The sequence below is a fragment of the Propithecus coquereli genome, unplaced genomic scaffold, assembly GCF_000956105.1.
Source record: "Propithecus coquereli isolate 6110/MARCELLA unplaced genomic scaffold, Pcoq_1.0 Scaffold84, whole genome shotgun sequence".
In the NCBI taxonomy this organism is placed as follows: domain Eukaryota; kingdom Metazoa; phylum Chordata; class Mammalia; order Primates; family Indriidae; genus Propithecus; species Propithecus coquereli.
In genome coordinates, this window is record NW_012154618.1 from 1,689,109 (window position 1) to 1,716,028 (window position 26,920).

General features: G+C 36.8%; 1 protein-coding gene across 1 annotated transcript in view; it reads right to left on the reverse strand.

Moving 5' to 3' along the window:
- Positions 1 to 9,802: 9,802 nt before the first annotated feature.
- The window catches only part of FAM160B1 (family with sequence similarity 160, member B1), a 40,461-nt gene continuing 23,343 nt past the window's right edge, over positions 9,803 to 26,920 (reverse strand). Inside the window, exons 9-17 of the mRNA XM_012663934.1 lie at positions 26,807 to 26,883; positions 26,523 to 26,715; positions 26,163 to 26,332; positions 25,639 to 25,779; positions 24,668 to 24,758; positions 18,975 to 19,118; positions 13,667 to 13,807; positions 13,195 to 13,298; positions 9,803 to 13,092 (exon numbers count right to left, since the gene is read on the reverse strand). Of these exons, the coding sequence (XP_012519388.1) occupies positions 12,987 to 13,092; positions 13,195 to 13,298; positions 13,667 to 13,807; positions 18,975 to 19,118; positions 24,668 to 24,758; positions 25,639 to 25,779; positions 26,163 to 26,332; positions 26,523 to 26,715; positions 26,807 to 26,883 (1,167 nt within the window). The 3' untranslated portion in view covers positions 9,803 to 12,986. The remainder of the gene's footprint in view (positions 13,093 to 13,194; positions 13,299 to 13,666; positions 13,808 to 18,974; positions 19,119 to 24,667; positions 24,759 to 25,638; positions 25,780 to 26,162; positions 26,333 to 26,522; positions 26,716 to 26,806; positions 26,884 to 26,920) is intronic.

The window sequence follows — 26,920 nt, forward strand, 5'->3', positions numbered from 1 at the left end:
CAGTTTTTAAACGTTTTTAGGTGATTCTAATCTTCAGCCAGAATTGAGAACCATTGACCTAGTGTAACTGATTAATACAAAATTCTATATCTGGGTATTTGGTTGTCTAAAGCTTAATAGCACATCCATATTTCACAGGATTTCTGAAGGATTCACTGTTTCTAACTGCCATACTAATCGAATGAATTTGGAAACTCATGCTGCAGCCCTGGGCGGTTCCATTCCTGGTGGGGAAAGAGACTGTTTGGAGAGATCTCCCTCCAGTGACAACACTTGGTAACTGCTTAGAGGCTGGGTTCACCCTCGCTTCCCACTGATTGCTGAGCTCTGCTTGGCAGATTCTCCAGTGGCGGCATCCCTTCCAGCCAACGACTGGCCAGATGTGGGCCTGCCTTTTGAAAGCTCCCTGGAGTGAGTTATACCTTTGCCCCTACCCGATATGTCAGCGGCAGATTTCGAACCGTAAACCTGGGACAAAGTTTCCAAACTTACTCTGAATCGTCAGGCGTAACAGCTGCAGATAAAAGCTGCAGAGTTGCTTATGGACAGCGCTAGGAATGCTGAGCTAAGCTAGAATTATTCCGGTAATTTAATAGAAAAAAAAAATCACATCAACAGTTACAAGGTATAGAAAGGGAGGGTGTAAATACATAGCAAACATTTAGAAGATTCGGTTTAGCCCTTTCCCTTTTGAGGGTGCAGGTGTCCAAGGGAAGTGGGGTGCACTGTGTGGAGGGACAGCGGAGAAGACCCACCAGGGAAGACAGGGACGAGGGCCACGCTGAAACTTGGGAACTAGCATGTGGGGAGAGACTGATCTCTGCAAACAACGCTTGAGAGTCCATCAGAGCCACCGGGGAAGCTTGTCCAGTGAGCTTCTGCCAGGGCCCACTCCTATCAATTACGACTCAAAAGCCTAGGAATCTGGGAGGATTTTGAGAAGCAGTAGCAGGGCCCACTTGGTACCAGGTGTGGTACCAGGCATTATTCCCTCGTTGGGTCCTTACAACAAACCTCTAAGGTAGATGGGACCATCCCCATTTTACAGATGAGGAAACTGAAGCTCGGGGAGGTGGTGTCAGGTGCCTCAAGCCTCGTAGCTGGGCAGCGATGGAGCCTGGACAGCGGTACCGGGTTGGGGTTGGGGTAGGGGAGCTGATCACAGGAGCAAGTCCCAGGAACAAGCCCATCCTTAATCACTAGGCCCAGCAGCAAACGTCAGAGCAGCACCAGAGATAAGATGCACCTGCCTGCCGAGTCCACCGGGCTCCCTGGGGACCTTCTGTTCTCCCTGGGGAAAGGGCTGGGGGTGGGTGGACACGTAGGCAGGAGGCAGAGACCTGAGAAACAAAGCTCTGGCAAGCGGGGCACGGGGCACGGGTCGTCCCCTTGCCGCCTCCTGCAGTCTTTTCTCCTCAAGCGCCTTTTTTCCTTCTAGATCTTTTCGTGTCCCCTTGTTATTCCTCCTGCGTCCTTGCTTCCTGTTTCCTCTCTTCCCTTTCGGAGGAGCGGTTTCTCCTCCCTCACAGACCCAAGACATGGCCTCACAGCACGTCACCCCCTCCTCACAGGATGTCAAGGAGAAACGATCAATTGTTTAAGCAACAAAAAACATCAAAATCGGGTCCGTCTGCAGTCAGAATCCACCCCGGCGCTGCCACCGCGCAGCACGGGCCCCGGCCCGGCTCCCTTCCTTCCCAGGGAGCTGAGCTCATCCTGAAGAGCTGCCCGCAATTCCCCGTGGCGACAGCACTTAGCGGTTTCTCATGTTTAATGCAGGCCGGCTTCTGAGACAGGAAAGCTTTCAAGATAGTAGATAACATAAGCGCTGCCCTTTACCGAGCAAACAGGAGTGTGCAAAACTGACCTGGGTTTTCCTGTTTTACAGTAATTGTGTTCTCATCTATACAGATTTAAGCAAACCAGTTCTGTCAGAAGAAAAGGAAAAATCTATATGACAGGGCCTCTATGGCCCGGAGAGGCCCGGAGCACCTACACTTTCTGAGTCTTCCGGTAATCTTAAAATTAAAAAATGCCAAAATGGGTAATAAAAATTGTAGTTTATCCACACTCTTGGACAGGTCTAAAAAAAAACTGTAGTTCATTGTAAATGCTTATCATTAGCAAGTTAATATTTTACCACAAAAGAGATAATGCAATAAAATTGTTCTAGTTACTAACTAATTATAGGATTTATAAAAAGTAGTAGATCATTCATAGTGCACATAAGTAATGGGACACAGATGTATAGCTGTATTTTGAATAACTTCTTTTGAACCTATATGATTCCTTCAGAAATAACATAAAAAGTCTAAAATGGAAGTCTTGTGTGCGGTCAACCTGACAGTATTGGTGGCTATGAGTCCAAGAACTGCGGCAGACACAAGGCCTGACAGCAACCCCTCCTCAAAAGTTTGAGCTCCATCTCTGCAGGGCCCAATCCCTGAACTTCTGGTTCTGATGATCTCAACGTCTTCCCTTTGAATCCCCCAGCTTTGGGGGTGGCGCTGCTTCCTGCTGGTTTTAGCTCTGGGTTGCACTAATGTTCCTCTTCTGTTCATTCAGCCCTGCGACATCCAATTCCCTGGATAGATTCCTTCCGTTGAAATACCTTACGCGGTTTCTGTTTTCCTAACTAAATGCTGACTAATATAATACTTGATACCAGGAAACAGACCCTCAGAGATAAATTTTGGGGATTGATTTAAGTCATTGGCCTTAAATGCTGGGCTGAGTTCTTTGTCAATGCGAAATGCTATGCTAGTACTCCAATGCATGTGGAGACACAGTGATTAAATTATCACCAGTGATTGAGATGAAATCCCTACCAAAACATGCACCTTGTGAGACCACACAGTTTTTCCTACAGATTGAGAATGAAAAGGACAATAGGCATAAACTCTCCCTATCCCTTGGTTACTCTAATTATAGTAGTAATTATGACTACAAAGCATTGGAGTGGCATGCCACCATCCAAGTGGAGAGTTTACAGAAAGGAAATTACTAGTTCAGGATTTTGAGCTTCTAAATTCAAGTCCAAGACAGAGAACCATAGAAGTTCTATGGCAGCCCTAAAATAATTTTATTTCTTTGGCAATAAGGCCAATCTCATACAAAAATATGACCCAAATTTAATTGTGTGGGTTACAGAATTACAATGGAAGTCAAACTCATAGACTTGCTGTGACTCATGTGAAAATGAATTGATTGGGAGAGCAGGACCCTGGAATTTTGAATGGCCGCATCTGGGTAAACTCAAATGAAGCTGAAAATCGTAAACCCAAGGCTTCTCTGCCAGTGGAAGCTTTCGGCTTCTAAATCTATAATTAGTGTCAGATCTCAGCATATTCCAGGGGAAAAAAGGGAGTCTGACCTGGGAAGAATTAGCTTATACTCCAAAATAATGACAACATCTTGCTAATTTAAATAGGCAGAAATCTGGGGGTTATTCTGAGAACAGAGTCAAAGGAAGATAAAATATAGCATTAAATCAGGCCAAACGTATGGACTTGGGTATACTTAAAAGAATCTGGATTTAATGTGTTAGTTCATCCAGCAGGAAGTGGCTCTAACAGTTTCTTGGTTGATTTAACAGAATCTGTACTTATGGGTGGCTTACATTCAATGAGCCAGGATGTCAGAACTTCCTGGGGTAATGCAGAAAAATAATCCATAGATTTCGCAAGATATTAATAGGAATGTAGATTTATGTGGGGCATGAATACCCAACCATATCTTCTGATGGGATCCAGATGACAATCTTCACTGATGTAGTAAGAAATATATTAATGAGGGTAGGGGAGGATGAGCATCCTTGAAAACTGTGCGGCAGCTAAACTCCTTAGGCTGGGGGTACCAGTGGAAGATGCTGTCACTAAGATAAGAAAACAGAAACTATATAATAGAGATTGCAGCAGAGGGAATTTCACATGGGAATTAGTTACACCAGTGTTAGAGGACTGAATGAGGAAAAAAAGCTCATTTCCTGAGGTCATCCAGAAATAATAACCCAGGAAGCAGCTACCACCACTCAGGCTGAGGGCAAAGGGAAGAGGTTGGAGTTACAGACCTAGAAGCTTGGGGAAGGGCCCTGGAAACTGGAACTCAAGCTGCTGAGAGGAGGCGCTGCCATGCTCCTACTGCTGCCTTGAGGAGGCCTGCCAAGGCTGGGAGGGCTTAAAGAATATGGAGGCTTGGGCGGGTGTGGTGCTGTAATCCTAGCACTTAGGGATCTTAGGGTGGGAGGATCACTTGAGGCAAGGAGTTCGAGACCAGCCTGAGCAAAATAGCAAGACCTTATCTTTACAGAAAAATTTTAAAAATTAGACAGGCACGGTGGTGCGCACCTGTAAGTCCCAGCTACTTGGGAGGCTGAGGCAGGAGGATGGCTTGAGCCCAGGAGTTTGAGGTTGCAGTGAGCTAAGATGATGCCACTACACTCTAGCTGGAGCAACAGAGCAAGACCCTGTCTCAAACAAATAAACAAAAAGAAAAAACCCAAAAAACAACATGGAGGCTGAAACCAACTGCTGCGAACCCATTGCCGAGATGGTACCGAGAGGAACAAGCAACCTCAAAGGAAGGAAGTTCTTTCTTCCCTCTTCCTGTTTCCCCTTCTCCCTCAGGAACCCCTTTTTGACAAAACCTCGTAGAAAGCCAGTTAGTGGAGGAGAAATCTAGTGTGTAGAATCTTAGCCCCGTAACACAAAGCAGAATATAGAAGAGTGGATTTGGAACTGAAGGACAATAGCTTCACAACCCACAAAGAACCTGCCTCATCCCCTCTAATTTAAAAAGCAGACCTCTCGAAGATAGGGACTTTATTGAAATCTCCTTCTCTTGCCAGAGCCACAGAAGATTTAGTAAATATTTGTTGAACATCGTGGATGATGTTACTATATCCTCAACACAATACAATCCATTTTGGACCTCAGCCTTCAACATTTACAAAAACAGCATTCAATTACAGTGTTGTATGTATCTAGCTAGAAAGTTTTTTCTACTCTAAGCAGGATCATTTAGGAAAGTCATATCAGGAGAGTAGCTCCTGTCTTTGTGTAAGTGAAGTAGCCTCTTACTGTCAGTAGTTGGATGAAAAGAGGTACTGAGGGCAGCTTAAACTGCTCCTGTAAAATATCTTTTTAAAAAAAAAAAAATCATAGTTAAGAGGCAGGGATCAGCTTCCATGGTGATATGGGGATTTTTGAAGAGTTTTCAGATAAAGAATATAATGCAGGGTCTGAGAAACTTGCAAGGTCTTTCTAAAAATAACGCAGGAATCAGTAGAAAAACTCAGCCTTTGTACCTATCCAACATCTTTCTTAACCAAATAAGGCTGACAGTGAGAATTTCTGTTCTAAGAAACTAATGGTATTAGCTGAGTGATTGATTACACAGATCACTGGAGGACAGGCCAAAATACAATGGTCTCATATCAGAGAATATAGCAATGGCAAGCTGTACAATGTGGACAAAGAACTTTTCATAACAGCCTTAAAATGGTGTTGATATTGAAAGGCTCAGCCCAGAATTATCTATGTCAAATTAATTACACTTCCCTCATCTTTTCCTTTCCACTGAAATAAAAATGATAATGAGCAACACTACTTTGCAAGATGTATATCAGCAATTTCTGAGTAATTTCTTTGAAACATTCCAAACTCAATGAATATCAATTATATTATATGCTATGCATGAAAAGACTCTAGCCATTAAGAACTGTGCAAAATTTTTATTTCAATGTCAAATTTCCAAGAAAAACACCCAGAAATTGCTATGCACATTTGCATTTATAGCTTTTATTGTTAGGATGTGGTTTTGAACCCAAATTTCAATGAGTCACATGTGCTCTTGCCAACAGCGTTTTCAGGGAAAGGCTTACTCGGAGCTGCATGACGTTGGATCATTTTATGGAAAATGTTAAGTCGCTATAAAATGGAATCTGTTTATTGTCAAGGAGTCCAAGGTACATTGACTATTGGGGTAATATTTTTATCCTAAAAGTAGGGATTTTCTTCTCAACTTCCATTAACATTGGAGCACACCACCAATACAGCTTGAGAAAAAGATGGTCTATTTTCTAATCATTTCTAAAAGAGAATGGAAGTAAAGATCACAGGATGAATAAGTGCAGCAGCCAACAAAGATTACAGGACCATAAAATGCTCTGTGACTTGCTACATTGTCGATAAGAGCAACAGGATAAAGAGATTTAAGTGGAAAAGCATACTTTAAACATGGAAGAATAATGTTTAAGGAATGGCTAATTTGTTTCCCTCTAGAAATCGTCAGTACATGGTTTTCTTGTGAAGTCTAATCAATTAAGACCTTACATGCTATTCTGCTTGAGAGTGGAATAAGGAATACATTTCTTGTGTTATTATATAAATGAATCTCATTTTCAGGGATTTGAAATATAGCTTTATCCAGACTATAGTGCATTTGTGTGTCATCTCATCTTTCTGCATTATAGTAAAATTGATTTTATGATTCCTTACTCATAAATTACAGGCCTGAGGCAATAACAGCCTTGGAGATGCTTCTGCTTGTCTCCCCTCAACTCATGGCTGGATGTGTCACTTGTTCTTTTTTTCTGAGCCACATCTAGCTCTTCAAGCTTGCAATTCTGGTTGTAGTTCTCAACCTTGAAAAAGAGTGGTCTGTTACACCCAGAATGTGTTCTTGGCTCATTTGGATCCTCTAAACTGCATATCATCCCTGAAGCCTTTAGCACCTCATTAGAATTAAACATTTTGTTAGGAATTAATAGTGTGATCACTATGCAAATGAACGCACATCACGACATGGGTACCATTATGAACTAACGGCTACAAAAATCAAAGGATGTCTTGCTTCTCCCTTTATCATCACCTTCTGATGTAAGATCAAAGTGGCCCACAGTGATATTCAGATTTCTGGCAGTCTACTAGTGAGTGCTACTTTAATGTAAGGATGTGGTTACTCAATCAAGAGAGTTATTATCTTAATGCCTCTTTCTTTTTTTTAAAAAAGACTCCCTATTGGTTCCTCAATATCTAACTACTCTAACTAGAGGGCAGAGTAGGTTATAAAATAAAATTGTAAAGCACACTGAATTTTCTTTGACTTCTTAGACTCACACATGGGAGATCAGGCAATTCCTTGAGGCTACCTCAAGAAGACCGAGTATGAAGCAAACAGAAGTCAAGTCTCTTCATCTTGCTCCCTGGCAGGTGCCTGACCCCAGGCTTAGATTTCAGGAATGGACAGGAGTCGCAGGATGAGAATTCAGTGGAGGTTTAGACTTTCCCTCCCTCCTCACATACCCAGCATGTAGCTTCTCAATTCCCCTCCACTGTTTCTCTCCGCCTCAGCTGGTCTCTCTAATTGGATATGCAGCAACTTTGTGCCCCAATCCAGGCAAGAATAAAGAATATAGTCAAGGGAGCACCAAGTTAAAAGTAAGAAGAAAGGTTTGGTTCTACAAATATTTTAGCAAAGCTAATCTTACCCCTAATCTTTGAGTTATTTTTTAACGTCCAATTAAATCTTTTGGTTTTAACATTTTAATTGACTATTTGCTTTCTCTCTATATAATAGTTCTAGTAAGAGATCACAAATCAGAATTATTAATTACTATTCATTAACTGAGAAAATATGAGCCTCAAAGCACCATTGTTTGGGCTGGTGCTTTAATACCTGCGGTCCCTAATCTCCACTCTGCCTCAGCCTTTTAGGGACTGGGCCACAGAGCTCCCCGCCATCCCCAACCCCCTTGGAAAAATTGTCTTCCATGAAACCAGTCCCTGGTCAAGAAGGTTGGGGCTGCTGCAGTTTATACCAACCGCAGAATGAAGAGAAAGGCGACAGTTAAACATGGGAATACAATAGGATCCAGAACAGTTTCCACTTCTTGCTGAGTTGACTTTTTTATGGTTATAACTTCCGAGAATACTTGGCATATCTCAAAAAAATATAATCCAAAAGAATAATATATAAAATACATAATATACTCAACAATAAGGATATAATCCAGTCAAGACTTGAGTTTCAGATTTTCCCTTTTATGTGATTTGCCACATTACTTACTTCCTCTGGTACTCACACCACTTGGGTGGTTTCTCTAATAGTGTTCACCAATGTGCATTGTAATTTGTTTGTGTAAACACATCCAACTACCGAGACTGTGACTTCTTGAGGGCTGAAATTGCTGCTTCTTGTTTTCCTAGCATCTTAATACCTACTTCACAGGAAATTCTCAATAAATATTTGTTGATTAATAGCTGGGTGTGGTGGTGCATACCTGTAGTCCCAGCTATTTGAGAGGCTAAGGCAGGAGGATTGCTTGAGGCCAGGAGTTCAAGTTCAGCCTGAACAGCATAACAAGATATCTCTTAAAAAAAAAATTGGGGGCTGCGTATGGTAGTTCATGCTTTAATCCTAAAACTCTGAGAGGCTAAGGCAGGTAGATTGCTTGAGTCCAGTAGTTCCAAGACCAGCCTGAGAACATAGTGAGTCCCTATCTCTACATAAAACAGAAAAATGAGCTGGGTGTGGTAGCATGCTCCTGTAGTCCCAGCTACTCGGGAGGTGAGGCAGGAGGATTGCTTGAGCCCAGGACTTTGAGGTTGCAGTGAGCTAGGCTGATGCCACTGCACTCTAGCCAGGGTGACAAAGTGAGACCCTGTCTCAAAAGAAAAAAGTTGAATAAACAAAATTCTTGTTTTGAGGTAAAATGTGTCATCCTTGCGATACATTTTTAGAAATATCATAATGCAGAAAAATTTCCAATGCCCACAACAAATCATAAAAGTAGTGAGTGTGAATGAAACATACTTAGATGGATCTCCCTGAGGTGGATAATGGGGTCTATATCAAACAAGGTTAAAACCCAGTCTTCTACAAGGTAGCCCATAGGCAACAACTTTCCTTATTAGCCTGAGAACTAAAACATATTCCATTTTGTCTGTATCCATTGGCATTAAACAAATTGGCAATGTTTTTGCTTGCTTTTTTTGTTTTCTTGGGAAAGAGGTATACCTTTTACTTGAGAGTTACTCAAACAAAACTTCAACAATTTTATGTTAATTCTTTAGATTCCCTTGGGAATTCCCTAGTTTTTCCAGATAAAACACTGCCAAATTTGTAATAGCAGCTTGAAGCAGATTTTGGACTGGGGGTCCAATTATGCACTCCTAAAATGCAGTTTTTTTTTGTAGTTCAGGGCAAAAAGGGTGATTTCAACTTTTCGGTGTCTAAACCTTGCTTCCTCCATCCTTGCAACCTATTAGCCTCTTTATTTCTTTCTAAAGATATTCTGAATAACATTGGCTGAAAAGAATCTTTGGGTAGTTGAGATTAATAACTTCATTTTTCTTTCTGGTTGTGCTGTGTATTACATGTTTCCTTCAGTTTCCAGTTACGGAACTTTGGCAAGTACTCAAGTGAACAGAGTAGAGTCTAACTGTTTTACATGTCAGCGAAAAGTTCTTATATGTGTTAGAAAAATATTAAGAATTAATGCTTAGCATGAACTATTTTTCTAAGATTTGCATAAATATACCTTCCTTTAGGGCAGTGATTATTAAGGAGAAAGGTGGAGGATATATATGAGGTTTACCCAAGGGGATTTTTCAAGCTATACATTCCTCCCCCCAGAATATTGATCCATTTCTTCCTGTTCTCTCCCTAGAATCCCTAGTTGATAGTAGTGTACCAGATCCCATCGTGTGCCAGGGGTGGAAAAACTTAAGAATCATTGCTTGAGACTTAACACTGAATAAAATGTTTCCCATTAGAATTCTACAAAAATATCAGAAGGCAATTTGTTTAAATTACATTATTTATTTTTCAGATTATCCCTCTTAGTCCTGCATGCATTGTTAGCACAAAAAGTTGAACTTGATCACAACCTCCTGAAGAGCAAGTAGGTACACAACCATCATCTGAAGAGCTTCTCCATGGATGGCCCAAGAATTCCAGACATTGATAACACTGTCAGTAACCTACACAATGTTCAATAGAAAAATTTACCAAATATCCTCTGTTTAATGTAAACAAGGCAGGAGGCAAAACAGAGTATTACAGTAACACTATTTTACAGGGCCCAGAAATATGATTATCTACCATGTTTTAACACATCAAGTGTCACAAATGACATGCATATTTCGATTTATTATACAACCCAAAATATAATTACCATATAATTCGTGGTTTTAGCACTTCACTGTAACTTCTTCTGTCAATACCTATGAACTTCATAATTAAATGGTAATTGTATATTAATGCAATAATTTATGGAAATACGTTACCATGAATTTATGAAGTAATTCCATAATTTGTGCCCCATAAAATTAAGTGTAACAATCTTTACACTAGCAACAGTGTAAGCGAGCTAAGAATTTTGGTCCTTATATATATACATATATACACATACATGTACACAAACAATGTATAATTAAACCAAAAAGCTATGAATCCGCTCACAGCTTCCATATTGCACAGATACATTATGAGAATGTTACATAGTTATAATGTGAGTACTACAATGATAATTGGCTAAGACAAATCTGAGTTCAATCAAGTAAAGAATGTGGCTCATAACTAAAAATAAAGCCTATACTGTTAGAAAGTTTTTTTTAAAAAAATGTGCATACCTATTTATACAAATGTGAAGCAAGGCTAAAATTCAGTTTGGAACTTGCTATGGCGAGCAATTGTTATGGTGGTACCTTCCACCCAACATAGTGCATTTCCGTCACTGTTTTTGCAAGTACTGAGTATAGAAATATTCAGCTTTTGACAGACAGTAAGAAAAAGACTAGTGAAGCAATACAACTTTTCACTAACAAATCCAACTCACTGTGAGAACTTGTGCTGGCTCTAGGTCTGAACTAAATATTTAAAAAAAAAAAAAAAAAGGAAAGAAAAAAAAAGAAACTTAGAGGAGAAACAAATTAAACCTTAAGTGTTAGCTGATTACAAATCAAAGTTATTATAATAACTTAGGAAAATTATATTTTCAGAAGCAGCATACACATACACAAATATAAGAGTTAAAGCTTTTCAGAGCTTGGTTTCATGGATTAGCTATAAGGTCCCATAGTGAAATCAAGGATAAAAGAGTATTTGGTTTGAGAGGTAACATCATTGCTATTACACCTACTGAGCACTATGAAAACATTAAGAAATATCTAATATCTCTTAATGCCTTATTTTATATACACATACATCAAAGTAGACTGTAACTACATCTAAAAATGGAGATGTTGCAGTGTTCTTTGAAATGATCAAAAAAATACAACAAACTAAATAACGCTTTCCCATCATTCAAAATCATTTATAAAAAATCATGCATGAAGTAACTATCTCCCACTTCTGTTTTTTTATTGTTTTACTTAATAAATTTCTTAGAATAAGCTAACAAAGATTTGCATTAGAGATTTAGTCTTTCTGTTGTTTTAACAGTGGTAAGCATTCTGGAGCTGAAACTATTCATAATCTTTTAATATTTTGTTCTTAATAAATAGCAAGAACTATAAAATAAATCAGAAAAGCTAATATAACAAAATGAGCAGACAGGTGTGAAACATGCTTCTACGCACATGACACATGATGTATACATGCAAACATGCTACATAAAATTACTTCCTAGAAGGGGAATTGACAGCTCCTTTCAAGCTGGAACGTTTGATAGTCCGCTCCCCTAAATATCAGTAAATGGAAAGATCAAGAGGAAAGTGCTGCTGCTTAACATTTCAACTAAAAAACAAAAACGAACCATAGAGTAAAAGCAACATTTGCATGATAAGCATCACTCAAAGGAAGAACAGAACATGGACTAGCAAACACCACTTCGTCAATCAAGTACAAGCATGCTGTGCCCAGCGCAGCGTTGCTCAACTATCCATTCCTACATATATACCCACTCACATACATACCCAATTCCCCCAAATCCTTTAACATGTAAACAGGACATTTAAAAGACTGTTTTCTTTAATCTCTTTAGAATCATTTAAAACAAAAGACTGAACAAAATGAAAAAAAAAATTGTAAACATTAAGGAGGCCATTGGCATTTTGATTGCTGCCTAAGAGTTATCAGTTCCCAACCTAGACACTACCATGCATTTCGATAAGAAAATAAAATTATAAAGCAATTTTATAAAGCAATTTTCAGAGAGGGAGAGAGAAAAAAAGAGTTCTCAACCCACATGTTAATTGCTTAAAAAAATACAATTGTAGCAAATACTACCAATGATGAGCAAAAATTCAATGTTGTTGCAAAAATGACATAGTTTAAACTGGGACCCATACTTGAAAATTAATCACTAACATGGCTATGTGCACAAAAGAGTAAAAGAACATTTCTTTAAAAATATATATATTATATTAATCAAGAATTTCTTTATCATATTAAATTGTTATTCTTAGAAAAGCTGAAGAAAGTTAATGGTGCTCTACACATTTTATCTCCTATAATTAATTCATTGGATGGTTCCTAAATTGTATTTTTTTCCTCATTTACAGTTTAATATTTTGTTTGATAAGAATTCTGACCTTAAAAAGTTATAAAATTAGTGATTTTTTTGCTACTTATTAATCCAAAAGAATATAAGCATTTGAGTCCCAGAGAATGTCAAAATGCCTTGCTACCTAAAAGGATATTAAAATAACAGAAATATCATCAAAGTCATGACATCAGAAATTTTGCAGCTTTTCACATAGTCATTAGAAATGCTTATTTCCTGAAGTTCCTTTGATTGTATCCTGGATTCAACAATGTGCAATTTTATATATAGAACCATTATGATATAGCCAATGAAAACAACGTTATACAACATTTTACCGAGAATATGCACTCAATAGGTTCTTTATGGTTCTATCCAGTTTACAGCAACACTTCATTTAAAAAGGCTTTTTATCCTCTTGTGGCTGGGTGGAACTGAGTCTTTTTTTGATGAAATGTACACAATAGTTCTGTTCCCCTCGTTACTTGAAAGATGTTATTTATGATGTGGAGGAAGCGTGATATTTCACAAATGCAATTGCTGCCAGCTCTTTACAGAACTCTTCTAACACAATCACACCCTCTAGCAGAGTGATGTGGTCAATACTGGTAAGGGAAAAGCAGACAATAAATCAATTCAAGATATCAGCAGATCATTAAGTATGGTAAATTTTTTGGATTAAAAAAATATGTAAAACACTAACTTACATAGGGCCTTCAGGTTCCAAACCAAGTAATCGCTTTCTGACTAATAGAAGCTTGGGAGTAAAGTCTTGAATGCGCTGGATTCGAACCATAAGGTCTCCGACAACCTGCATCACAGAGACAAGGAACTCAGTTCCTGAAATCAACTACAGAGATTCACAGGATTAAAAAAAAAAAACAAACCCCAAAACTTCATTTCCTATTACTAAATAAAGAATGTAAACTTTCACTACTCACATAACCATATTTGACCAAGGACTCATACCCATTCTTTAAAATATAAAAGTCATATATATTATTTAAAAGAATTTTTCTTTTCCCCTCACATTCTGTAAAATAGTTCAAAATGCATAATACTTTTAAATAGTAGATATAAAACATTTTTCATTATGTGACACTGATTGAATACAATGATATTAACATTAATTGGGCAAGTTTATCAATCCTAGAGACTATAATAGAACTACTAACTTACCCTGACAATTACAGAGAAGAGAGATCTACAGCCAGAAGCAAGGTTCACGTATGGATCCAAAAGGTACTCGTGTACGTGTGGGTGAGGGAAGAGAGAAAGTCTAGATAACACAGAGGTTACTTGTAAATTCACGTCGTATGGCTATGGAGAGGTAAAAAAAAAAAAAAAAAAAGAAAGACATTTGATATTATTTATAATGTATATACCTGTGCAGTTAATTTACCATTTCAATTTGTCTTTTCCAAGAAAGGAAAATGCATCATCTTACTCCTCCCTCCACATGTTCTTCTGCAGTGAAAATATCTACAACTAAATTAGCTCTCATCATCTTAGTCAAAGTATATATATATCACATTCCTAAAACTTTAAAAAAAGGATTTAAAAAGCATGCATATAGACATATAGAAAAGACAAATATTTGACATAGGTAGGATGTCTGTTTTATGCAGGTTGATTTAATTTGTGAGACAGTTCAAGAGGTCATCAGGAACCACCAGTGTGTTATCCATAACATTAACTACAAACGACAGAGGACACATTGAGCATACGCCCAGAGAACTAGCAGGGAAGGTATTATATCTTTTTCAATACAGTAATACAATTTTAGAAATGATACTCCTCACTTCAGATTATTCAACTACTGCCAATTACCAAAAGCATGTACACAGTAGAATAAAGTCAAATCACAGAAGCTTGTCAACAGAATGAAAGTTCTTGGGGATAGAAATGACTACGCTATGCCTCAAAGAGAATGAGAAGATTCAAAATGGTGATTCTACAGATGGATCATCTCATTTCCTGCATTAACTCTCCTCCAAAACAACTGTACATCTGTGTACAGATTCCTCATACATTTCTGTGTGTAATATTCTTCTGTGTGTAATTTTAAATTCTTGGTCATAATGAATACCAATTAAGAAGTAACTTTGGCATTCAAAGGAGAATGCTTGGGCACATGCCAGAAGATATCAAAGACACTATGATGAACATATATTTTGTTATATAAACAAAAATTCTCAAGTCCTATATGCTCTAAGTCCAATTTTAGTCTTTCTTACTCACCATCAGATTCATGAACATGGATTTTTTTTTTAAAGAAAAACTACCCGACTCATTCCTTTTCAAAATCTAGCTTTAAGCAAGATAAATGAAAGGAAATATATGTTCCTAATAAAAGATGGTTTAAAAGTATGTTCTCCTACTTGATACCATGTATACAATGTGTAATAAGCAAATCAGTGTAATTGGGATATCCATCACCTCCAACATTTATCTTTTCTTTGTGTTAGGAACATTACAATCTTCTCTTCTAGCTATTTTGAAATATGCTATAAATTACTTGGGTTTTTTAAAAATTTTATTTGATTGTTTGAGACAGGGTCTTGCTCTTTCACCCAGGCTGGAGTGCAGTGGTATCATCATAGCTCACAGCAACCTCAAACTCCTGTGCTCAAGTGATCCTCCTGCGTCAGCCTCCCAAGTAGCTGGACTACAGGCACCCACCTGGCTAATTTTTTAATATTTTTGTAGAGACAAGGTCACACTATGTTGCTCAGGTTGGTCTCAAACTCCTGGCCTCAAGCATTCCTCCTACCTCAGCCTCCCAAAGTGCTAGGATTACAGGTGTGAGCCACTGTGTCCAGCAGAACTATTATGAACTATAATTTCCCTACTGTACTATTGAATACTGGAACTTGCTCCTTCTAACTGTATTTTTGTACCCATTAGCCAACTTTTCACCATCTCCCTCTCAAGAATATTTGCAATAGAATAGCCTTAGAAACTCAACTCATAATAAACAATGAATTCACATTAAATTGTATTTTAGGTACAAAGGAACCATTTACAAAAATCAATTTAAAAAGAACGCATTTGGTGAAAAATGTGGACAAAATAATTTAAAATACAACTTAAGTCCAGAATTGTAGATGACTCTTCATTTTAGGTAATTAAGACTTTTAAGTCACTAAATTTGCAGGTGCTTAAATAAATAAGCCAACATAATTTGGCTTCAAACCAAGACATATTACTACTAAGACTTTGTATTTTTTCTGTATGGCGTTACTTTGGTTTGTAGCTTTATTTTAACATAAATCTAGGTCATACGTTGTTTAAGAAATTTAAGGCTGACACAGATTATTTCTTAATGTTGTGAAAATGAAAATAGATTTCAGCAAAATAGAACTGTTTCACCATACTCTGAAATGGTCTGTACTTCATATTGGTAATGACTTTAAAACAAGTTGGCTTTTGGGGGCTTGTTAATAATAAGTGTTTATATCTATCATTTGGTGTGCCTTTATTTTGTACTTTGTATTCACCTGAAAGGAAAGCTAGCCAGATTTCTTCGACATGCCAAAGGGACTTGGCCCATTTTTTTGACTGAGCTCACACTAATTTTAAGGTATGAATTTTGAGACAATAAATTTTGACTTACAAGCCCACTGATGTTACCAGCAAACAGTCTCAACCCTTCTACTAAGGGCCATGCAGATGGCCAAAATAAGATTTAAATCAAGTTTTTAAAAATCTCAACTTTATATTCTCTGAAATCTCTAATAATATGTTTTAAACAATAATTTGTATTTTTTAAAGTACTTTAAATTGCTTATTTAATTATTACAAGCAAATCGAAGTAGGAGGCTAGGACAAATAATATCAACTTCACTTTAACAATAAGAAAATGTGGAAGGTGGCTAAGTTACTCGCCCAAGTTCAAACTCTTCACTCTCAGGGTGGGGCAAGACGTGGCCTCCTTATATTTTTCCTGACGTTCTTTAGATTCTGCCATGGACTTCGGCATTTTATTATCTTTTAGAAATCACCGCAGCTACAATCAATACTAAATGTTTCTGTTATATAATATTTTTTAAAAATTAACAATATGACAACACAATAGTGTCACAAATACATGATACCATTACTTCTCAGCTATGCAAGAAGAAATCAGCTACTTTATTAACTAACCATATTAAAAGTTTAATCTTGGCCTGGTTACCTTGACCCTATTAGGGATACATACTAAGAAAATACAAGCAAGCATCATCCTAAGCAAAAACACTTAGGAAAGAAAGAAAATCAAAGCAGATCAAAACTGTTAGCACCCCAGGACTCATGTGTATTATCTTTGAGATCAGACTATATAATGTTCTTACCAAAAAGGCTTGGAAAATCAAAGGTTTTTTTTATTTTTGTTTTAAAATTTTTTTTAGAGACAGGATCTTACTATGTTGCCCAGGCTGGTGTGTAGTGGGTATTCACAGGCATGATCATTGCACACTACAGCCTCAAATTCTTGGGCTCAAGCAATCCTCCTGCCTCAGCCTCCCCAGCAGCTGGGACAACAGGCACATGCCACGGTGTCCGGCTCAAGGGTTTTAAAGACAAAAGGTTTCAGGCTGGGCTCCATAGTTTACTAGCTGTAAGTCATATAACTAACATCAAGGATTCCTCATTTATAAAATAATACTAGAAATCTGTCTTTCCTGTGATACAGGGTTACAGGAACAATGATTGAGACAGTGTATGAATCAGCCTTGTGCTATGAAATGCTAGCTGGTGAAATAAAAAGAATTTTAAACATTTCAGACTATTCTGTTTTCAATGAATCCTTTTGTGTCAGCACTCTACAAACTAAAGAAAAAAATGCTCAAATGTGATGAAGATTCAGAGTGGGCCTTTCAATTCAATTCAAAAGTTACTTTTTAAAATTTAGATTTTTTTAGTGCTTTTGTTCAAATTTTCTAAAGATTACCATTTTGATACTGATTGTTAATATCTCTTGCTTGTTAATCAAATTCAAACTAAGTCTAGCAAACTAGGGCAAAAAACACAATGAACTGATGAATCCCAGCTACCCAAGAGGTGTACACGGCCATAATGTGTAGACCATAATGCCTATCGGTAGCCAGATTTACATACTTTGGTTGTCAGGTTTAAGACAAACAACTAAACACTAGAAATACAGCAGATGCCATTAAGAGGTTAAAAGAAAAAAAGGACCTGGGCTTTTGATTCTGTCAGAAACACTACTGCCTGAAAGTCTAACCTAGTGAAATACTTCTAAAGTTATAATTTCTTTATTTGACTTTCTGGTTATTGAAGACAGTCTACTTAGGGAGTAAATTTCTTTTATAACTCCCTATGTTCACATAAATATTTAACTAAAACGCTAAAAAAGAACAAGTACTTTAATATACAATTTAAAACTAATTCCAAATTGATTAACTCAATTTCTATGTTGAGGCAAGTATTATGCCAGATGTTTTATTTCCCAATAGTAGAGCATTCAAAGCTCTATCATCACTTTACGTGTCAATGAGAGATGGAGGGAGGAATTCCAAAATTCCAAATTCATTTCCCCTGACAATTGATGAGACAAACATAGCAACATATCAGTTGGTGATTTTTATCCACCTTTGAGGAAGTAAATTAACCATTTTTTGTTGTTGTTTTTTTTTTTTTTTGAGACAGAGTCTCACTGTGTTGCCCGGGCTAGAGTGCCGTGGCGTCATCCTAGCTCACAGCAACCTCAAACTCCTGGGCTCAAGCGATCCTCCTGCCTCAGCCTCCCGAGTAGCTGGGACTACAGGCATGCGCCACCACGCCCGGCTAATTTTTTCTATATATTTTTAGTTGTCCAATTAATTTCTTTCTATTTTTAGTAGAGACAGGGTCTTGCTCTTGCTCAGGCTGGTTTCGAACTCCTGAGCTCAAACAATCCACCCGCCTCGGCCTCCCAGAGAGCTAGGATTACAGGCGTGAGCCACCGCGCCCGGCCAAATTAACCATTTTTATTTCACCTCTCCCTTATGAAAATGAGTATCATTCGCAAGTTCTTTGAAGAAGCAGGTTCATCTAATACTGTTCTGTAATTTTAATGAGACCAGAGTCTTCAAGATTCACTTTGAAAAGACATTTAAGGTCTTCTGAATTAAGCTTAACAAGTTTTATTCTATTTATAGCTGTATTAACTGTACTAAGTAAAAGAACTTCTAAGTTAATCATAAGAGGAAAGCACTCTAATCACCTCTGAAATGTGTTAAGGATATTAAGACAATGACCTATCATGAGAAGTAAAATATATAATTTTGTAACAGCTGTCAGACCAAACAAATGTTTTTAACATGCAGAAATGCATCAGAAACCCACCAGTTGTTCGCAACCAACCTTTATGAAAAAGTCATCCAGTGGAAAAACTAAGAAAACAATCAAAGTGCTTTATTGAATATCTAAACTAAGACTTGAGATGATCCCATGGTGAATGGTAACAAAACAGTATGAAAATTAGTATTTAAAAATGTATTACCTGATCAAGAATTCTTCCCATTCTGTCAAACAAAACTTTCAAAAAATGACCTTCAAAGAAAGCTGCTTCTAAATTGCACTTTTCCAATGCTTTCGGAGACCCAGGCCATTCCCATCTTAAGCAGATAGCACAGTAGTCCCGGAACTATGGGGAAAAGCATTTGGATCATTAAACAAATTGAGATGAAATAAAAGTGATTTCCTTGAATAGGCATACAAAAATCATTTGAATACAGAATGTCTGCTATGTGTGAGGTGCCTAGGGGCACAGGTAAGATTATAATCACCAGTAACCAATATAAGTTGATTTTTAAAAGGCATATTTTAGCTTTACTAAAATACCCTCTCTAACCACTGTGCTTGTTCCTTTAAAGGAATTCAACCCTTTAGTTAGTTTCATCATAGATTTAGAGTACATTTAAAAAGCAAAGTAAGACTTAGCCAGGTTTTCAAGTTTACTTTAAAAATGTTACATGTAACAGAGGAACAGATGCATGCTACCTGAGAAGGCAAGCTTGACGGTGCTATCATGGATTTGCAGCAGGCATGTTGTTATGACAGGATAGAACAGTGCTACTCAAAGGGTGGTTCATGGACCAGTGCTGGTCCTCAAACTGTTTGCCACCATCCACAATGAGAAGAGAGTAGGCATTTTAAAAGTTTCCTAAAAATTTGACTGAATAGTTTTATGTCTGCTGAATCTAACAATAAAATGTTTGGGGCTTATATTTCATGCCTTTTCATTTTTCTGCAGCAATAATTCATTTTTATTGAATTTTATAAAAGTGTTGGTCTGTGACAGATTAGAAATAAAAAACTGGTCCTTCACTACAGATAGTTATCACTGGAAAAAACAATGTGGATTTTTATAAGCACAAGAATATCTCATAAAAGTCTTCCCTGATGTGTAATTTACTTGAATTTAAACAAAAGAGAGTGAAAGCGCTATTTTCTTCCATATTCCTTCCCTCTTCAAATTCTCCTTTTTCAACAAAGCAAAAGTACATTGTCCTCTCTAGTTTAGCAATTACCTGAAATTTAAAAAGAATATATTCTTACTGTGAAGTATTAACTTCAATTTTTAAAGAAAAAACATATTAAAATAATTAAAAAAAACAACTCCTTCAATATATTGTGAGGTTTAAACTACTTGGCTTTCAATAGACAATTTTCTGTATAAAGCCACATCCCAATTTTTAATAAATTATTTTTACACTATAATCTCTGAAGTTCTGACCTAGAAAGTAACAATTTTAAATTTTTTTATACTTTTTGTCTGTTTTCTAATATTTCTGGAACAATCATAAGAATTTCATTTGTAAGCACAAAATAAAAAATGAGAGAAACTTTACAAAAAGAATAAAAGCAGTTTAAAAATCTAATTGGTACTATTGAAAGGTATTTTTCACTTTTATTGTCTTTTCTTGATTGTTATGTGAACACTACTTGCTATCCCATTATCCCAATAATTCATGTGCTAATGTGGACTTGAATTCAGGTTTAAAGTATTATAGAAAAGCTATATACACATGCAGACTAATTATATATAATAGAATACCTTTAAAGAATTTAAATGAAAATTAAATGTATGCATTTTTTGTAATTTGAGAAATTTTAAAATTAAGAATTTTCAAATTTTGAAATTCACTTTCAAATTTTGAAATATTTTATTCCAGTTATTCATCAAATACTAAATAGTCACTGATACTGTAAAATGTATAGAGCCCTAAGCTACATATTTTGTGTCAATGGTAATTCAAGCATGAATCCTGCCCTCAAGGGATTGATCACCTTTTAACCCCAATACAAGAAAGAGAACACAAAGGGCCACGGAAGATGTAGAAATAATGCCATGGGCAAAAAGAAGAGCAATTACCTTTACTGACTGGGGAGGAGGAGAAGGGCTCCTACCTTTACTGGTGGAGGAGGGGAGCAGAGGAAGGGAGAAAAGAGAATAAACCAGGAATTGGCATTTAATTCAGGACTTTGAAAACAGGGTAAAAATATAGATATCAAATGATGGGTAAGAAACGAAAGAGAGGCAAAATCTTTTAGGCAAACAGAATAGCAATAATAAAAGCATGTAAATGCTATATTTGAATAGAGAGTGAAAATTGCAATAAGAAATAAGGATGGAAAAGCAGGCTGGGAAATTGATCCAAAAGGATCCTGAATGCTAAGATTAGATGTCTAAGTATTTAGACTTCATGAGCTAATAAAGGAGAAGAGGTACCCACATACTTCAATGAGATTACTCTGTTAATGGATTCTAAGCAGAAGGAACAAGCTGATGAGACAAGTTATGATGCTATTGCAATCCTAGGCAAAAGGTAATAAAGCCTTAAACTAGGATTCTCAAAGTAAAAATGGATAAGGGGACAGACAGGAGAGAGACGGTGGGGGCAAAACTGATACAACATGGCAAGCTAAGGGGAACGGAAGATGAATGAATCCGGGATAACCCGGAAACACAAACCTTGAGGGACCAGGAGGTGAGATGTGCCATGAACGACAGCAGGAAACAAAGGAGCAGATGCAGTTTTGGAAGAACTAATGATAAGTTCTACTTTGGACAGATGAAGTCTGAGGTCTTAGGGGAACATGTAAGTAGCTGGGGCTAGAGCTTTGGAGACACTTCAGATACGGAAGGTCAGATATGGAATTCACGATAGAGATGAACGCAAATCAGAAAAATGCCAAAAGAATGAAGAGAATAAAAAGGGCCAATGACAGACTCTTTGGGAGCCACGTGATCACATGGTGGACAGAACGAAAAGGACAGCTGAGACTTGACAGCAGCAGCAGCAGTAGAAAGGAATGATGCTGCAGAAGCCTTAAAAAAATAAAGTTTTAAATAGGAGGAGGTTAAACAAGTTCAGTAAAGTTGCATGATGCAAAATCAATATACAATAATCAGTTTATTTCTACACTAGCAAAATTCAGCCAGGCACAGGTCACGCCCATAATACCAGCACTTTGCGAGGCTGAAACGGGAGGATTGTTTGAAGCCAGGAGCTTGAGACCAGCCTGGGCAACACAGCGAGACCCCATCTCTACAAAAAATAAAAATTAGCCAGGCACAGTGGTACATGCCTATAGTCCCAGCTACTTGGGAGTCTGAGGCAGGAGGATCGTTTGAGCCCAGGAGTTTGAGGCTACAGTGACCTAAGAACACGCCACTACACTCCAGACTGAGTGCCAGAGTGAGACTCTGTCTCTTTAAAAAAAAAAAAGTGAAAAAAGAAATTCACAAAACAGTATCACTTATAACATCAAAAAGAATGAAACACTAAGGAATAAATTTAACAAAGGAAGTATAAGACTTGTACACTGAAAACTATGAAACACTGTTGAATAATAATATTAAAGAGAACTCAACTAAAGGAAAGACATCCTGTGTTCATGAGTTGGAAGATTTAATATTGTTAAGATGGCAGTACTTCCCAATTCATGCACAGATTCAATGCAATCCCTATAAAAATTCCAACTGCCTTTTTTTTTTTTTTGCAGAAATGAACAAATTAATCCTAAAATTCATATAAAATTGCAAAGGACTCCAAACAGCCAAAATAATCTTGAAAAAGAGGAACAAAGTTGAAAGACTTATACTTCTCAATTTCAAAACTTCCTGCAGAGCTACAGTAACCAAGACATTGTGGTACAGGGATAAGGACAGGCATATATGTCAGTGGAACAGAATTGAGAGTCCTGAAATAAACCTTAAATTTACAGCTCATAAGTGGGAAATAGCCTTTTCAACAAAGGTGCTGAGACAACTGGATATCTACATGTAAAAAAATGAATCTAGACCCCACCTCACACCATATACAACAATTAACGCAAAATGCATCAAAGACCTAATTTTATGAGCTAAAACTGTAAAACTCTAAGAAAGAAACTTAGGTGAGAAATCTGTGTGATCTTGGATTAGGCGATGATTTCTTAGATATGACACAAAAAGCATGTAGGAAAAATAGGTAAATTGTAGGTAATTTTTAAACAAAATAAAAACTTGTGTGTGTCAAAGAACACTATCAAGAAAGTGAAAGAAAGTGAAAAGACAACTCCTAGAATGGGAGAAAATATTTGCAAATCATATATCTGATAAGGATCTAGTATGCAGAATATATAAGGAACTCTTACAATGCAACAACAAAAAGACAAATAGCCCAATTAAAACATGGGGAAAGGATTTGAATAGATATTCTCCAAAGAAGATATGCAAGTGTCTGCTAAGCACATGAAAAGGTATTTAATATCATTAGTCATTAGGGAAATGTAAATCAAAACCACAATGAGATACCACTCACATCTATTTGGATGATTATAATTTAAAAAAAGGATAATCACATGTATTGGTGAGATATGGAGAAATTGGAACCCTTATCCACTGCCACAGGGAAAAAGTTTGGCAGTTCCTCAAAAATGTTAAATACAGAATTAGCAGGGAGCATAGATTCAAGGAAACTTAAATCTATCCTCCTGGGTTGGAGTCCTCAAACTTGGCCCAAACAAACTCTCTACTTACGTTGGGGGAAAAAATTCTTTCTCAAAGTAATATTTGAAAAAAACAATTGTTTTTTAAAGAAAAATAAAAGAATTACCATATGACCCAGCAATTTTACCACTAAGCATATACCCAAGAAAACTATGTTCACACAAAAAGTTTTAAAGGAATGTCCACAGCAGAATTATTCATAGTAGCCAAAAAGTAGAAATAACCCAAATGTCCATCAACTGATGAATGGATAAACAAAATATCCATATGATGGAATATTATTTGGCCATAAAAAGAAATGAAGTACTGACGCATGCTGCAACATGAATGACTCTTGAAAACGTTATGCTGTATAGAGGAAGTCGGACACAAAAAGCCACACATAGTATGACTCCATTTATGCGAAACGTCCAGAATAGGAAAAATCCATAGAGACAGAAGGTAGATTAGTGGTTGCCAGGGGCTGAGGGTTTGGGAGGAGAAGGAGGCAATGAGGAGTGATGCTCACTTTGTACAAGGTTTCTTTTTGGGGTGATAAAAACATTCTGGCATTAGATAGTGATGATGGTTGCACAACATTGTGGATATACTAAAAACCATTAAATTGTACACTTTGAAATAGTTAAAATGTTGAATTTTGGGGTATTTTTAACATAGTTTTTCTTTTATATTTTACAATGTAAAATACCATAAAGAGGTAAGAAGAACGAGAAAGGCCCTTTAATTTAGTAACTAGGAGTGGACGTTTGAGAAAGCTGTTTCCTTGAGGTAGAAAGGTAGGATTCAGGGTCTGAAGGAGAGAGAGTTGAGCAGGAGGGACAACACTGGTGAATCACTGTCTGCTTAAGAATGGTGGGGAGAGAGGGAAGGATAATAGCCTGTGGATGGGGAGCAAGGGTGGGTGGTAGGTGGAATTATTAAGATATCATGTTTGGGAGCAGTAGGGGAAATGGATCCAGGTGAGGGATCATTTAAAGTAAAAGAAAAAAAAAACATAAAGAAATCTTGATAGAGACACAGTCAGTGAAATGCAAACTAAGGTCACCTGCACAAAGCAAAAGTCCTGAGAGCAGAGATCACGTTTCACTTTTAGTAACAATGGAGTCATTTCTTTGGAGCAATGGCAGTGGGCAATGTGACAAGGGGTATGTGTGCATTCTTAGAGTTCATTTCCAAAAATTAGCTACTTCACTAACCTGCCTGTGAGCATCTCGGAGGTAGGTGTCATATCCAGTGCCCTCAACATGGTAAGATGATTTTGCTTCATCCGGTACCAGACAGAGAAAACTTAAATGGAAAAGGTCATAATCAATAACATAAATACTCTCACAATTCAATAAAATCTTTGTATGTATTAAGTATCTAGTGATATCCAAAGTTTAGCTAAATATTAATATAAATGGTAACTTGAAAAACAAAATTATGTTAAGTCCTTATTTTGAATGAGTCATATAATTCACTGATTAAAAACTCTTTCATAATTTTAAAGGCTTTCTTAAAAAATTACTGATTCCACTTAAAATAGAAGTGAGCCTAAGAAAGATTCTTTTTTCTCTTTAGATTGCTGCACAATGACAGACTGCCACGATATTTGTTAATCTCAGGAAACTGGCTTTTAAGTAACTGAATTTGGGATTTTTATGCACCCCAATCTTGCATCTTGAGCCACATGTGATTTTTTCTAAAGTCACCTGCCAGAACCAGGCATATTGATGACAGTATTGCAAGGGAAGAAAAAGAGATAAGAAAACTGCCACAGAAAAAGGCACTTTTAAAAAAATGTAAAATCACAAACTAAAACGAATAGCACTATGCTTAGCACACGTTTAATAAGTACATTTTGCCGAACTGGCAGTTCTCACCGTTGTTACAATTGGCAGTTACTTAAATTTAAGTCATTTATATTAAAAAACATTGGGATACCTTGAGGGCTTATTTAATCAGTGTTATTTATTTTTATTTTTATATTAAGTAGAGCTTTTCTCTTGGTACCAACTGTTGCCCCCAGGCTGTCACTTCCTTGTGTACAGGGAAGACAAAAAAGCTGACATAATCTTTAAAGAAGATTGAGTTCATAATATACTTCTGAAACAATCTAAGAGCAGAGCTATTCTATGTTATAAAAACAAGCAAAAGAGTTGTAATTCAAATTTAGATAGCAACTCACCTATTGACAATTTTATGGACTTCAGTTTTGCCATCATTTTTGGGGTGGTCTGGAGTAGTAGGAGGAGAACTAAGCCACTCTTGGTTTGACAAAGTGTTATCTGGTGAAATGTCAGTAAATAACGGATCTTCTTCCAGATCTCTAAGTTTAATTTAATGATGTATAAGAAACAACATTTTATTATGACATTTTCTAAACCAAAAGATTCTCTATGTTCTTAGAGAATATTACATAATTTTTCTAACATAAAAGATTAAGGAATAATATATTTACATTTTATAGACAAATTTAACAAACAGGAATATACTAATTTCGTTATTAGGTTTAATGGCTACCTAATATCACTTGTCATTTAAAAGGAGAGTACTATCAGGGCATCTAATTTTACTTCTTAAAACTTTTATATTGTTAAGACTTTTTTTTTGTTTTCTTTTGTTTTTAAGAATAAGGGAGAGAAATGAGAGGAGAGAGAAAGTTCTAACTCTAAATGAGATGCTGACTCACAGAGTTGGATGGAAACTTACACTGCTCCTGCTATCAATCCATTTTCTACCACATCTTTATCTTCTGGGCACAAAGGTTTATATTCTGTATAATTTCTTTCTTCAAGATTTCTTAGGACCAAGTTGTAAAGAATGTGCTCATTGGGTTTTTGTAAAAGATGTTCAAACATTCTTAATGTCATTATGCTTATCTGAAACCAAAATTGATAAAAGCTAACTGAAAAATATCTTTAAATACGTTGTTGTTCTTGCCATCTTCTAAGTCATGCTTTTGATTTTTAAAGCCACATAAAAAAGAGGCTGTATTTAAAACATCCCGAGTACATTAAAATCAGTATTTCAAAGAATCTAAGTCCAATTCTAAATCATTACATTGCTTACCTCATCAGAGATGTGATCACAATGTTCAATTAACCTGTGTCTTAAAGGATGTCTGCTAATTTCTGCCAGAGTTTCTGGTTCTCTCTGTTCTCCAAGGATAAAAAACACCATTTCTTGAAGTAAAACGTCAGAGGTTACTTGCCGAACAATGCGATGAAGCAGAGCAGTTGATGTCAGAATACCCATCTCAGAACTGAGCACATCACAAACAGGTAATCAGTGGGCAAAAATGACATGAACACAGTGCTTTTTTTTTTCTTTTTTTAAGAAATCAGGCTACTCACGTTTGCATTAACTGAGGTTCCATAACACCAATGAAAAATCTTTCATGAACCGCTTTGGCAAGAGCAACAGCAGCAGTCTAGAATATAATATAAGCATGGTTATCTTTTTCTTTA